The following is a 16,265-nucleotide window of genomic DNA, read 5'->3' as shown; positions in this document are numbered from 1 at the left end:
ACCGAAGTTTTACTCAACTATATTAAGCCTCATTTATTCTAATTTCACAAAATACTCTATCAATTTTTAATATTTAATCAACTTAATCCTTTACTCAAAACCTAACAAAAATTACTTTATAACTAATTTTAATCATTAACTAAAACTTCCATTTCATCATTTAACATCCAAAATAATAAGGATTCATCAATTGTGAAATCCACAATTGTTAACAGATTCAAAAACGAAGACATGGGTTAGCTAGACCTAGTTGTAGCGATCACAAAAACATAAAAATTACAAGAAACGAAATTGAAACAAGCTTACATGCAAGAGGAATGTAGTAATCGAACTTAGAGCTCCAAAAATGGTGACTTCTCCCTTTGATTTTCAATGGAAGAATATGAAAAAGAGATAGCCATATTTTGTATTTTGTTTTTCTTTAATCTAATTGCATAATTACAGGTTTAGCCTCAGTTATAACCTTATAATTTTAACAATTAAAAGGCCCATAACCGTCCATCTTTCAACCTTATAGACTATTTATTTCATAAGTCCTCTTATATTTAGTAATTAAACTATCAAGTCAATACAATTCAATAGTTACTAAGTTTTGTGTCTTCGACAATTTAGTCCTTTTATTAAATTAACTAACTAAACATTGAAATTTCTTCACCAAAACTTAATATGACTCTAATGTAACTCCATAATTATTAATTAAATAATAAACACAACCTCTAATATCTGAATTGTGGTCCCGAAACCACTTTTTTTTACACCACTGAAAAACAAGATATCATAGATATGTTATGCTTTATTGATATGAATCATCCAGGTTTAAGTATTTCAAATAGTTGAGATGATGATATACGGCAAAGAGTTAGTAGTATTACATTTGTATGATTTGTAGTTAAGTTCATAGGTATGTCATGTTTTGTTTACGAACTTACTAAGCTTTTTGCAGGCTTACTTTATTTGGTTTTATTTCTTTGTAGATTTTCAGACTTTTGCTATCGATTGGAACGTTGTTGGAGATCAAACTATCTAAAAACTCATTCAATAGATATTTGTTTATTTTGGCTCGATTATAAGTGGCATGTAAATAGAGATTTGGTTATGTATGGTACAAGTACTATGGTTATATGTTGTGCCTTTTGAAGAATATAGCGTATGTTTTGATGTAAATCTTAATTGGCATGTTGGTTAGTTGAGGTATGTCATGGTGAACGAATGATCTTGTATCTAAATGCACTTTTAATGGTTGCTTTGGTATGTTTATGTTAATAAGCAACTTGAAATGTTTTGTGTTTAGTTGAAATGATCAAATTGGTTATGGTAAGATATGAACATAAGATGAGATATATGTGTCTGTGATAATTTGGCATATGTAGTTGAAATTTGGCTTTTGGCATCTAGAATTTGGATGATGATTGAATTTCACTTGTGGTATATGTTTTGGTTGAATGATTGTTGTTTATGTTTTAAATTGTGGTGCCAATGAGGGTATATTGGTTAGGTTGTAACACCTTTAACTCGTACCCATCGTCAAATTAGGGTTTCAGAGCATTACCAAAACATTCAGAATATTTTTCCATTAAACCACGTAAATTACTATTCATTTTCAAAGTCATCCATAACGTCCCTTGATTGGGCCCTCGAGACCCAATACGAGCATTAGAATCAAATCGGGACTTAATCGGGACATCTAAGAATTTTTCACGAATTTACAAAATATTTCCAATGTGCAAGGCTTACATGCCCGTGTCACCCTAGGACATGCTTGTGTTAAAGGTCGTGTTTGACCCCGTGTAACTCTCTAACTTGCACACATGGCCATGCCACACACCCGTGTGCTAGGCCGTGTGCATAATTAATTTAATTTGAAATTAGGTGCAGTTTTCACATGGCCGAGACACATGCCCGTGTTCTAGGTCGTGTGACACACTGCTGAGACACACGCTCGTGTCTCTACCCGTGTTCCCAATTCTGAGCATTCTATTTCTCAAAATTAAGGTGCAGGGGACACACAGCCTAACCACATGCCCACGTCACCAGGTGTGTGTGACCCAAGACCTAGACATACGCCCGTGTGTCAGCCCGTGTGGACAAAACGAAGCCATTCTAGCTTCATTTCTCACCCAAGACCTACACTTGAAACACACAACCAATACCAACCATTCCAAGCATTCAAAATAGGTAGTTTCATCATTTAACATGACATATCATTCCAAGCACAAGTGTTTATAAACTTACCTTGGATTAATTTAGGCATCCACAACATTGATCACATATTCATTGTAACAACCCATTTTTGAGTCAATTCAGAACAGTGGTTTCAGGACCACAAATTCAAAGTTAAAATATTTATTTTATTATTTTATTAATGTAGTAACCCATTTCTGCCCGGGCCCATAATTAAATAAATAAAACCAAAAAAAACAAAAAAAATGTTTATTTTAAACCGTCCATTTACAATAAAACAGGCCTCAAGGCTTGATAAGCCCAAATACCTAAACCTTATGTCCCTTTGTAACCTGATACACCCTTAGCCCAAAATATACAAGGCCCGGATGGCCCAAATGGATAGCAGAACACGGAAAGACCTAGGGTTTCTGAAACCCTAGGCGCCGTAGGAACACCAAAGGTCACAACCTCTCGTTTGGGCGTCGTTCCAGTTACCCTCCATCGGCGCCGTAAGCTAGTGCGCAGTCAGTGCCTGGTCCGTCGCCACCATCGTCAAACCTCCATCATCGCCGAGATTCTCGCATTACCTGCAAAAGAAGGAAAGAAGCAGCAGCAAACAAACAAAACAAATATGGAAAGAAATAAAAGATTTCTTCCCAAAATATGTAATAGAAACAGTGGCTATAAAAGCCTCTTTTGTAACCTGTAAAAGGAGAGGATGGTTGACACAGAGATTCAATAAAAAAACAGAACGCATTTTTACACTAAAAATCAACAGTCAACGAAAGAATACTAAGGTGATTATATTTTTCTTTTTTTTCTCTTTAAATACGTACTAATATTGTAGAAAAATAAAAGAAAAAGAACGTACCTTTAATCTACGTTGGAAAGCAAGGTTTTTAAAACCTCCAGCCACCGTATGCGGTGGGGTCGGCGACGGCGTGTGGGCGCGTGAGTCCGATGACCGGTGCTCGGCTCGACAGAGACCGGAGCCCGGAGGACTGCCCTCTACTCTCTTTCAGAGAGTTTTCAGAGTTTTTTTTTTTTAAAAACTACTAACAAAATAAATTTTGGGCTTAAGTTTTAACATATATAGCATTACAAAAACGGTGTCGTTTTGGCTTAGTTCAATAAGCACTAAAACGGCACCGTTTCAACAGAGGATCCGCGTGTTGATCCGATGACTCGAGGAGGATCCACGTGTTTTCGATAAATGGGAAATTTGCTCCATCGATCCTTCCGCATTTTTTAATTTTATAATTACATTTTATTTTTATTTTAAATTAACCTTAACCTTTTATGTTTGTTTCAATTTAGTCCCTCTGGTCATTATAAGGCTTATTCTGAAAACGGTGTCGTTTTGGGATTAGGTCGAATTACCCAATGAGTCCCTCGACTTCCAGTGCGCGTTTTAATCAGGGCCAATTTTTTTATTATTTTGCAATTAACCCCAGATTCTTCAATTAAATTCAACTTTAATCCATTTATTTTCAATACTTTATTTTTTTTATATTAGTTATAAAATATTACATATTATTTTATTATTACATTTTTTATCATATATATATATTTTTGTTTTGTATATTAATTATTCTGTTATATTTATATTTTTATTATATGTTATATATTTTTATTATATTTTATTTATTCTACTATATTTTTATATGTAAAATACTTGTTATATCATTATTATTCTATATATTCCTTGTAACGCCCCCGTACCCAAGACCATCGCCGGAGTCCAGCACGAAGTGTTACTAAACTTAATTCATCAATTAAACAACTTAAACAACTTATTACCAACCATGCATGACAACCAAGCATATGCACATCACTAATATCAAACATAACATAAATAACTAGAATTATAAGTCAGAATCATTAGCTCACTAAAGACCAATATATTTGGCCAAATTATAATAACACATGTTATAAAATTAGGTCCCTATACATGCCACTCACTTGATAATTCTAGCATATGTGTTTATACTGTCCAGGTGTTGGCTTGATAGTGTGATGTTACCTCCGACGGTCTCCAACCCTGAGCTAACCTGACAACACTAAAAGAAATGGAAAGGAGGGGGTAAGATTTATGCTTAGTAAGCTCACATGAAATAATAATAAGCAATTTACTAACATGCTTCCCACAATAAAACTAACTCATTTGTACATTTACACATGTTCTGGTTAAGCTGTTTTCTTGAGTAACAGTAACTAAACCACTTATATTTAGAGCTACGAAACTCAAAATTACGATCCGTAAATTTTTAAAAAAACGAGACTCATATATATTTCCACCATAGAATTTTCAGAATTTTTGGTCTAGCCAATAAGTACAGTTTATTATTCAAAGTCTCCCCTGTTTCACTATTTAACAGCTTCGACCTTTCTTCACTAAAATTTATTTATCTCATAGTACAAAACTCGGATGATGTTCTCGTTTGTTTTTATTAAAATTAGACTCATCCAAGATTCTAGGCATATAAATTATACCCCAAAATTATTTTTATATAATTTTTAACAATTTTTCCAAGTCAGAATAGGGGATCTCGAATTCATTCAGACACTGTCTCACAAGAATTCAAATATCACATAATATGGAATTCTTTTGCTTCCCCTGTTTCTTTTATGTGAAAATAGACTCAATAAAATTTAAGTACATATTTTATTTGAAATTTAATTCAACTTCCACAATTTTTGGTAAATTTTCAAATTCATGCACTGCTGCTGTCCAACACTGTTTTACTACTAGAGTTCACTTTTGCACAATTTCACTTAATCCATTCCATTTTACCGAGGTTCGCTCAAATATCGAGCATATTGCTCATAAATTTAAATAAACATATACTTGCACTTGTTCATCACATAATCACTTTCACATTTATTTTCACTTAATCGATTTCTCGTTGAACTCATCGGAATAATAACAGATACACAATTGCCTGCACATTTTCTCATTTCCACACTTGTAGCCGAAGCTATCTGGTACGCATAGTAGCCTGAACTTAGAACTACACATGCGACCAATTATCCAGTACACATAATAGCCTGCACTTAGTACTACACATGTGACCTAACCATCTGATACACGTAGTAGCCTGCACTTAGTACTACACACGTGATCAAAGTTATCAGGTATGCATAGTAGCCTGCACTTAGTACAACACATGTGATCGAAGTTATCAGGTACGCATAGTAGCCTGCACTTAGTACTACACACGTGACCTCACAATAGCTCATTTGTATCGTTTCTATTCCGAAGGTTCAATCGGGAAATTCCTCACTTTTCAACATTTTATTAAATTGTCCGTAATCAATTTAAATTCATAATTTACATCAAATAACCATTTGATAGGCAGCCACATTTCATATGATATCAAAATATATTAACATAAAAAGAATCGATAGATTATTTATATACGAACTTTCTCGAAGTGTCGATCTCACTATCCATAGTACCAATTGTCCATTCATAGTATAATAAGACACAACTCAAATAGAAAATCAGCTTTTAAGAATTTACATAACATAAATCACATATTTCATATATCACTTGTCATGTACCATCATTTTCTTGCATTCAATGTAATATTCTTTCATGTCATATTTCCACATCATAAACACCATTCCATCAACTTTTCCAATATATTAAATCATACAATATATGCAATAATAGTAAGAAATATAATTCAAACATAACATTGCATTATTATTATCATACGAACTTACCTCGATACAAAATATTAGCAATCGAGCCTATTCCTTGTAAACTTTGTTTTTCCCTCGATCACGACTTAAATCTCGTTTCTCTTGATCTATAATACCAAATTAATTTATTTAATACACACATTCATCAAAACAGCCTTTAATACGAACTTTGGTAAAATTACCATTTTGCCCCTAAACTTTTGCATAATTACACTTTTTCCCCTAGGCTCGGGAATTAAACTTCATCCCTTATTCTTATGTTTTATGACATGCTAATCATTTTTCCCTTCTATGACAACATCAAATTCTCACTCTAACATGCACTTATGACTATTAGGTATTTTTACCAATTAAGCCCTTTTACTCGTTTTCATTTAAAACCGAGTAGCACACGTTGTCTAACATAATTTAAAACCTCATATTCTATCATAAAACACCAAAATACACAAATTTCACCTATGGGTATTTTTCCAAATACGAACCCTAGGTTGAATTATTGCTAGCATAAGCTTAATCAAGTTACCGGGATTCTAAAAACGTAAAGAACTTGAAAAACGGGGCTAGAATGTACTTACTATTGAGCTTGGAAAGCTTGAAAATCTCTAGCCATGGCTTCCCCCATGCTAATTTCGGCCTCCATATAGAGAAGATGACCATTTTGTGTTATTTTTCCCATTTTATTTCATTTAATGTACAAATGACAAAAATGCCCTTACTACTAAACTTTCAAAAAAATTCCATCCATGTCCAATTTTTGTCCACAAACTTCAAAATGGTCTAATTACCATTTAAGGACCTTTGATTTAAAAAATCATAATAATTAAACACTTCTAACATGTAAAACTCAACTTTTGCACCTTTTACAATTTAGTCCTTTTGACGAAATTGAGTGCCCAAACGTCGAAATTTTTGAACGAAATTTTCACGAAATCATTCCGTGAAATCGTAGACCATAAAAAAATAATAAAAATGAAATTTTCCTTGTCGAATTTGTGGTCTCGAAACCACTGTTCCGACTAAGTCCAAAATCAGGATGTTACATTCCTTATCATACTATATTTCATTATATTTTATCTACATATTTTTATTACATATTATATTTTATTATATATTATTCATTATAATATCTTTCTTTCTTATATATATATATTATATACATTTTATTATATATATTTATATATTATTTATTATATGATTTATATATTTATATATTTTATTTGTAAATTATGTTATACACTATATATATTTTACCATATTTCCTTGCATTAGTTTTATTTTATTATAAAATATATATTATTTTATTACTTATTAATTATATACATTCTTAAATTTTTTTATATAAATAAATGTAATATCAATATTTAGTACATTTTTATAGTTATTATACCCAATAGTCTAACCTATATATGTATATATATCATTTTTTTTAAAAAAAGATTCTCTTTTATCATTCTTATATTATTCAACATATTTTTAAATATCTTATTCTATTTAATTTTTATACATTTTAATTTACTTATTTATCTTTGGTTTTCTCTTATTTTGATATTGTTTAGTTGGTTAAATGTTACATATCATTTATTTTGTATATTAGCATGAAATTAATTATTTATAGTGATTTGCATAAGACATTATCATATATGTATATTGCAATTTATATTTGTTGTATTTATTATGCATTATATGGTGTTTAGCATGGAATAATAATACATGAACATTTATGTTGTTTATGATGATATATGCATAGAGTGATAATGTATATTGTGTAACTTATGCCATTATTACTATTTTTTATACTATATTTGCATGAAATGATAAAACATGTATATTGTAATTAGATTTATTTAACTCCTTGTGATATACAAAACACATCATTATTTTTAAAACCAAAAGATATATTTCACTTAATTCAAAAAAGAATTTTAAAAGTAAGGTAATGTTTTGATGTTTGGAAACTTCGAGAAAGGTAGTGCCCTAACTTACTGGGTTGCGATTTTTCTTGTTGAGTTCGAATAGTCAAGCACCCTTCTAAGTTTTAAGGTTTTCAAAATACAAGCAACCGTCTTGGAATTTCAAAGCGTTGTGTCTTAACTTACTGGATATGGCGTTTTGTCGTTTCGAGATAGGGATTTTCAAAAAGGGCTAGCTTAGCTTCGAATGTCTTAAAAATATTGCTTCCTAACTTATTGGATATAATATTTTGATTCATTTGATACAAGTGAACCCTAATTTTCAAAATTAAAATATTCTAAAGAGGTTTGCATCTTAAAATTTTCAAATTTCCGACATTAAAGACATTTGATAATCAATTAGGTACCAATTTTTGGGCGTTACGAGGGTTGCTAACCCTTCCTCGTACGTAACCGACTCCCGAATCCATTTTCTCGACTTCGTAGACCAAAATTAATGTTTTAAAACAAAACATTTTATAAGGTGATCCAATCACACCTAAAAAGATTGGTGGCGACTCCCGTTTTTGTTTTTCTTGAAGTCGATTCCCATTTTCCAAAACTCGATTTAAAAATGGTCTCGACAGCTTGGCGACTCCACTAGGGACTAATAAGAGAGTCAAGCCGTGTAATTGATTATCTCTTGTCTTAATGTCAGAAATTAAAAATTTTAAAATTTAATCCTATTTGCATTACATGTGTTTGTATTATTGCATGTGTTGCTATATTCTGATATGTATTGCATTTGCATGATCGTTGTGGTCACACCCTTAAGTGGGAGTGAGAAGCTACGCCTTCATGAGGTTTTTGCCTCCGTACAGGATAGTGGATCACTTTCGGGATACATCTGTACCTATGGTTTCGTGAAATTTTCATCTCCGTGTAGCCATAGGGAAATGTATTCCCCTGAACTGAACTCGATTCAAATGAGCCTATAATGGGTGAGGATCGAGGAATCTGCTAGTTTGGGTACCTCAAACTTTAGAAACAAACCACATATAGAAAAACCGTAAGAGCTCAATATAGATAGAATTATACTTAGGTTATCTTTGTGTTTATTAATATCATATGATACTGACTGTTTTCTTTCTTTTGTGCATGTCATTTTGCATTTAAAAGGTATCGATTCAAGTTCAATTTCTAAGTTAGAAAGTTTTATTATGGAGAACGGACTTCTTAATAGAGTGGAGGGATACGCTAACGTCCATAGATGGTCTGAGCAAACTCAGCTAGGAAAAGGGGATAGCATAACTGTGGGATATATGTCGGAGCTATCAGACTACACTCGCATCAGTGCCACACAGAATAATCTGCAGGAGCTTAAGGCGATTTGGGATCAGTGGGGCAATGAGACCAAGCAATCATTCTATGGTAAGTACGGAGATTTACCCTATTTGTTGGATATTCAGGTTGATGAAAACTTGTTTCGAGCTCTCGCTCAGTTTTGGAACCCAGCATACAGTTGTTTTACCTTTGGGGAGGTAGATTTAGTGCCTACTGTGGAGGAGTACACAGCCTTACTTCGGTGTCCTAGATTTCAGTGTGATAGGATTTATTCTCAAGCTGCTTGTGTCCCAACCTTTGGTAGGAAGCTGATGAACATTACGAGGATGAGCGAGTAGTGGATCACGACTAGAATTAAGGAAAAGGGTGAGAGTAAGTGCATTCCGTGGGGAGCTTTGAAAGATCTGATCCAGATGCATCCAGACGAGGCAAAGAGGGCAGGCATTTTTGCCTTAAGCTTATACGGATTGATGGTTTTCCCCAGGGCCTTGAGATATGTGGACGAGGTGACTACGGATCTCTTCCATTGACTTAGCAAACGGGTCACTTCTGTTCCTGTGATTTTGGCGGAGACATTTAGGTCCTTGAATGCATGTAGGAGGGCCAGTGCAGGCAGGTTTGTTGGTTGTGCTCAGTTACTTTTAGCTTGGTTCTATAGTCATTTCCGATTGATAGATAGGGTGGTTTGTCGGGTCTTCTTTGAGGATTACTCCTCGTTGAAGGACATATTAGTTCAACTAGGAGAGTTGATATTCCTGAAAAGAATTGGATAGCGCTACTTCAGAACCTTCAGTCGAAAGATGTTAAGTGAAGGGCTCCGTGGATGATTCCTGGTGAGATTCTTTACTGATGCGGCAGTTTTGATTGGGTTCCTCTGTTGGGAATTTGGGGTGCCATCGGTTATGCCTATTTGCTGGTGTTGAGGCAACATGGATTGAGGCAGTTCGTACCAGCAACTTATGGATTGGCTCAAAGTGAGTTCTTGTATAGAGGAGCTGATTACAAGAAGAAGGTTAGTGAGATCTCTAGTGCTTGGAACCAGACTTGTAGATTGAAAGGAGTAGCCATTAACCCTGCTACGCCCTTGAGTACATTGAGTGGAAGAGTAGAAGGGTTAATGACAATATCCCTAGGGCAAGCATGGAAGGAGCTCGACCGATGGAGGAATATTTGCAAGTGATGCCCTCGGAATTAGAGATCATGAAGCAAGAGTTTGAGAGAAAGAACTTGGAGTTCGAGAAGAGGATAGCAAAGCTTGAAGAAGAAAAGATGTACTTGAGCCTAGATGTCGACGTTCAAAAGATGGAGGTCGAGAAAGAGAGGAAAGAAAAAAAGAAGATCGAGGAGGACCAAGACGATTTAAAAGAGCACTACAAAAGGGCACAAGTAGCTTTGAAAAGAACAGGGTTAGGAAGGTTTTCAGATCAGGAACAAAAAGAGGTCCAAGAGGAAAAAGCTAAGGCCGAATATTGGGAGAAGAAGTTCCAAGAGATGCAATCATGGAATTTGACCTTAGAAAAAGAAAATCAGGGTTTAAAGACTAAAGTAACTGAGCTCGGGCGATCCCTTCATCTGCATCGAAGTCGTGATTCTACGGTCAAAGTAAAGAAATTAAAAGACAAGGTTGAGGAGTTGGAATCAACATTGCAGGATAGCAGGCTCCTAATCAAGTAGCTTGGGGTATGAGAAGATCACTTGAAGGGAGAGCTTCATCAGTCTAGAGGACAGGTCAGAGAAAGGGATCACGTCATTGAAGAAGCTGTCGCCCAGATTCGAGAGGTCGCTGAGCACGCGAAAGACTTGGCAATACGAGCTGATGTATTGAGTTTGATGTATGAGTCATCGTCGGATAAAAGACGAGAGTTAGCCCTTTTATTAGATAGAGTTAAAACTTTGGGCATTAGGGCGAAAGCGTATTTGTAATCCTCTTATATGTAAAGATATTCTTTTTTTAAATAAAGTTTTCTAAATGAGATTGAATTGATGTCCTTTTTGCATTCATTTGCATCTCATAGCATTTCATCGCATCATTTGCATTCAAAGTTATAGAAAGACCCTAATTAGTTAAAATTACCACAGAAGTAGAAAAGAAAATCTGGAAACCATGCATCAGTACGGAACTCGTGCAAAATCTAGGAATATGGATCAAAGGATTGAACAGCTACAGAAGGACAGGCAGGACAAATTGCAAGAGCAATTGGCCAAAATGCAAAACGACGTGAGGGAGCAAATGCTAGAGGCTCAGAGGAATATGATGGATAAGATGGCTCAGTTGCTGAGGGCCACTGATAAGGGAAAGACCCCTATAACAATCACTGGTGAGGAGGAAGAAGATCATCCTCCAGGCTTTACTCCACCCCATGGGCCTACACAAATCGAGGCACTTTCTAGGAGGCCATCTTTCACCATAAGGCCTCAACATGGGCCGGTTGATGCTGGGATTCATATGAATTACCTAGCTGGCTCGGGATTCAATTTGGGTGACAACCCTACTAATCCTCTCATTCCTAACTTGGACGTGGCTGAAAAGGAATATTTGAGAGCCGAAGCTGAAAAACAGTTGGAGGAATGTTGCAGATGGCTGGAGGAAAAATTTAAAGCTTTAGAGAGTGCTGATGGGCATCATGGAGTTGATGCCAAAGATCTAAGTTTGGTCCCAGATGCCGGAGTTCGAAAAGTACAATGGTACTACTTGCCCAGAGGCCCACATCACAATGTTCTGTAGAAGGATGACCGGGTACGTAAACAATGATCAACTGTTGATCCATTGTTTCCAAGATAGTTTAGTGGGAGCAGCAGCTAGGTGGTACAATCAGTTGAGCTGGGCTAGAATAAATTCATGGAGGGATCTTCCGTAAGCCTTCATGCAGTAGTACAATCATGTGACTGACATGACTCTTGATAGGGTCACTCTGCAAAACATGGAGAAGAAGCCTAATGAGAATTTTAGGCAATATGCGCAGAGGTGGAAAGAGGTGGCAATACAAGTTCAACCACCACTGCTGGAGAAAGAGACCACCATGTTATTCATCAACACCCTAAAAGCTCTATTCATTACTAACATGATTGGAAGCACTACCAAAAGTTTTGCGGACATAGTCATGGCGGGAGAGATGATTGAGAACGCCATAAGAGGGGGCAAAATTGACGGTGAAATGACCAAAAGATCAGCCCCAAGGAGAAAAGATAATGAAGTGAATAACACAAGCACTTTCAATACAAGGGCAATCATAGTTGGTCAACCAAAAACAGCTGCGGTCGAGCAACAGAGTTCTCAAAGGAAGGAGTCAAATGCAAGGCAGAATTCTGAAAGGATGCAATTCACACCTATCCCCGTGACGTATCGTGAGCTTTATTAAAGCTTATACGATGCGCATGCTATTGCTCCTTTCCACTTGAAACCACTATAGCCTCCATATCCTAAATGGTATGATGCAAATGCCAGATGCGAGTACCACACTGGAATATCATGGCACTCGATTCAAAATTGTACCGGATTCAAGAAGGCCGTGGAAAGGTTGATCAAGATAGGGGTTGTGAAATTTGATAGTACCCAAAATACTGAAAACCCGCTGCCAAATCATGGTGATCAAGGAGTGAATGCCATTGGCGAAACCAGTGAGAGAAGAGTGAAGGAAGATGTTGCTGAGGTGAGGATGCCTATGAATGTGGTCTGGGAGGAGATGATGAAGAGAGGTATGTTAACCTCTAAAAATGAGAAAAGAGAAATAAGGAACTATAGTGAGTTCCATGAGAAAGAAGGATATGAAACTCAAGACTGTAAAGAATTCAAGGCCTTGGTGCAAGGCTTTATAGACAATAAAGAGCTACAGATTTTTGAAGGTAGCTCTAGTAAAAAACAAGTATGTGTGCTGGAGGATGAACAACAAAGAACCAGTCGGCCAAAGATTATTATTTCCTTGCAGGGGAATAATGAAGTAAGGGCACAAGTGGTGCCTAAGGTCATAATCCATAAACCTGTGCCCTTTCCTTATAAGGTTAACAAGAAGGTACCATGGAGTTATAACTGCCATGTGTCATTGCCGGAAAAAGAGGATATAGCCAGTACGTCCAAGGATGTACAAATTGAAGGTTCCCATACACGGAGTGGGAAGCGGCATGATATAGTGGGCGTCAGAGAAGAGCCCATAAAAACAAAGAATGCTAGTGTGGAGAAGGAAAAAGAAGCTGAAGTGCCCGTCAAGGAGCCAATAAAGGAGGAGGAGGCTAAGGAATTTCTAAAGTTCCTTAAGCATACGAGTATAGCGTGGTTGAGCAGTTGCGTAAGCAGCCGACTCGCATATCAGTATTGGCTCTACTTCTGAGTTCCGAGGGCATAGGGGGCATTGATGAAGGTGTTTAACGAGACATATGTCACCCATGACATATCTGTTAACAAGCTGGATCGGTTGGTGAACAACATTAGCGCGAATAATTTCATCTACTTTAATGATGATGAAATCCCACTGGGGGGCAGGGGGTCAACTAAGGCCTTACACATCACCACTCGATGCAAAGGGTATACACTCCCAAGTATGCTTGTCGATAATGGATCAGCTCTGAATGTTCTACAATTTTCTACATTGAACAGATTACCCATTGATGATTCTCACATGAAAACGTGTCAAAATATGGTAAGAGCTTTTGATGGTACAGAAAGGAAGGTGATGGGAAGGATTGACATCCCCTTGGAAATTGGGCCGAACATATATGAAGTAGACTTCTTGGTGATGGATATCAAGCCTTCCTACAATTGCTTGCTAGGCAGGCTATGGATACACTCAGCGGGAGCAGTGCCCTCATCATTGCACTAGAAATTGAAGTTAGTGATGGATGGACGGTTAGTAACCATCAATGCAGAGGAGGACATTATAGCCACAGTCACTAGTAAGGCCCCTTATGTCGAGACAAATGAAGAATCTATTAAGTGTTCTTTTCGCTCTTTAGAATTCGTAAATGCGATTTTCATTTCGGAAGGGAGCGAGCTATTGGTACCAAGGATAGCAAGAGCTACAAGGATGGCTCTACAAATGATGGCAGGAAAGGGAGCCTTACGAGGAAGAGGTTTAGGAAAGTATCTGCAAAGAGGGACTCAGATCCCAAAGTTGATTGAGAAGAAAGACCGCTTTGGTTTGGGCTTCAAGCCAGATTATAAGCAGAGAAGGAAAGACATCGAGAAGCGCCAAGAAAAGAGAATGGCGCGTTTAGATGGAAGAGAAGTGGGGTGGGAATCGATGACGTTCCCTCCTATATCCAAAACCTTCATATCAAGAGGGTTACTTGTAGAGAAGAGTCATCAAATTAATGCTGCACACAATGAAGGATCGGAGCAAAGGAACCTTGAGGGATTCGCCCTTACGAATCGGGAAGCTCTTTGAACAATTGGACTGTGGAGGAACTTCCTGTAGTCTTTAGGAATTCTTCAGAGTAATTCTCGAAACATTCTTGTTACTCTAAAACCTAGGAGTAATAGGATTACATTTGTGAAAATAGGCTTACGTTCATCTATTATTATTTAAATAAAACATAACTTTTATCAATTTCAACGAGCATTATTTCATTTTTTATCAACCAATATTTCGTTAAAATTTTAATTCTTATTCTTTCATTCATAGTACATAAATAATCATTCTTCAATTCATTCATTCTTTGTATATTCTTTATACCTCACAGGTCCCTAGATATCAATGACATGAGCATTGATATTACAAATCCTGATTTTTCTCGCAAGCAAGACATGTGTTTAGAGGAATCTCAGGATTTTGAAGATGTCCAGGATTGCGATGTGTCTCTAGATCTCTGTTGAGAATGGTAAAACAGGAGGAGAAACAAATTATGCCCCATGAGAAAGAGGCAATAGAGAATGTAGCTCTTGAGGAAGGAAAAGAGGTGAAAATTGGGACACTTATTACCAAGGACACAAGGCAAGGACTGATTGAGTTGCTACGTGAATTCAAGGATATCTTCGCATGGTCCTATCAGGATATGCCAAGGTTAAACACTGATATTGTGTTGCAGAGAATGAGGCCAGATATTGTTCTGAAAATAAAGGACGAAGTTAAGAAGCAGTTTGATGCGGGTTTCTTACAACAGGTAAAGTACTCGGAATGGGTAGCTAACATTGTGCCTGTTCCTAAGAAAGATGGGAAGGTACGAATGTGCGTTGATTACCGAGATCTGAACAAAGCTAGCCCAAAGGACAATTTTCCTTTGCCACACATCGATACTTTAGTAGACAACACGGCAGGATATTCGTTGTTCTCTTTCATGGATGGTTTCTCGGGGTACAATCAGATAAAGATGCATCCAGAGGACATGGATAAAACTACCTTCATAACCTTGTGGGGTACCTTTTGCTACAAAGTGATGCCGTTTGGGTTGAAGAATGTGGGGGCAACATACCAACGGACCATGGTGAACTTGTTCCACGACATGATGCATAAGGATATTGAGGTGTATGTTGATGATATGATTGTCAAGTCGTGAACAGAAAAAGAGCACATTGAGGTCTTGAGAAGATTGTTTTTGAGATTGAGAAAGTTTCAGTTGAAGCTCAATCTAGCAAAGTGTACCTTTGGAACTAGATCAGGAAAATTATTAGGCTTCGTAGTCAGTGAAAAGGGAATTGAAGTTGACTCAGACAAGGTCAGAGCCATATGAGAATTACCTCCACCACAAACTCAGGAGGAAGTTCGAGGATTTCTAGGAAGACTGAATTACATTGCTCGGTTTATTTCACAACTAACTGAGAAGTGTGATCCCATCTTTCGCCTCCTTAGAAAGCATAATCAAGGTACTTGGGATGAGGAATGCCAGAATGCTTTTGAAAAGGTCAAACAATACTTGTTGAATGCTCCGGTGTTATCTCTGCCCAGTCTAGATAGACCACTAATACTGTACTTATCAGTATTCAACAATTCCATGAGATGTGTGCTTGGTCAACATGACGAGTCGGGAAGAAAGGAGAAGGTGATATACTACCTTAGTAAGAAATTTACAGAGTGTGAGATGAAATATTCACCAATTGAGAAATTGTGTTGTGCTTTAATCTAGACGACTCGAAGGTTAAGACAGTACATGCTATATCATACTACGTGGCTTATTTCAAAACTTGACCCTTTGAAGTATATGATGGAGTCAACAGCGTTGAATGGGAGAATG

The 16,265-nt window shown here is 36.5% G+C and overlaps 1 protein-coding gene across 1 annotated transcript; it reads left to right on the top strand.

Moving 5' to 3' along the window:
- The first annotated feature begins 12,205 nt into the window (after positions 1-12,205).
- Positions 12,206-13,918, top strand: LOC107902510 (uncharacterized). The gene is made up of 3 exons (XM_041115442.1): positions 12,206-12,444; positions 12,550-13,387; positions 13,445-13,918. Exons 1-3 carry the CDS (start codon positions 12,206-12,208, stop codon positions 13,916-13,918), a joined length of 1,551 nt encoding a protein of 516 aa, XP_040971376.1.
- The last annotated feature ends 2,347 nt before the right edge of the window (positions 13,919-16,265 follow it).

The sequence above is a fragment of the Gossypium hirsutum genome, chromosome A06 (genome assembly GCF_007990345.1).
Source record: "Gossypium hirsutum isolate 1008001.06 chromosome A06, Gossypium_hirsutum_v2.1, whole genome shotgun sequence".
NCBI classification, from domain to species: Eukaryota; Viridiplantae; Streptophyta; class Magnoliopsida; order Malvales; family Malvaceae; genus Gossypium; species Gossypium hirsutum.
Note: the sequence above shows the minus strand (reverse complement) of the source record. Positions and strands in the feature narration are given on the sequence as shown.

Excerpts from the sequence above, each read along its gene's own strand:
- LOC107902510 (XM_041115442.1), top strand. The coding sequence starts at position 12,206 with ATGGCGGGAGAGATGATTGAGAACGCCATAAGAGGGGGCAAAATTGAC. Across the intron at positions 12,445-12,549 it reads TTCACACCTATCCCCGTGAC|ATGCGAGTACCACACTGGAA; the intron begins GTATCGTGAGCT and ends TGCAAATGCCAG. Across the intron at positions 13,388-13,444 it reads TAGCGTGGTTGAGCAGTTGC|GGGGCATTGATGAAGGTGTT; the intron begins GTAAGCAGCCGA and ends CCGAGGGCATAG.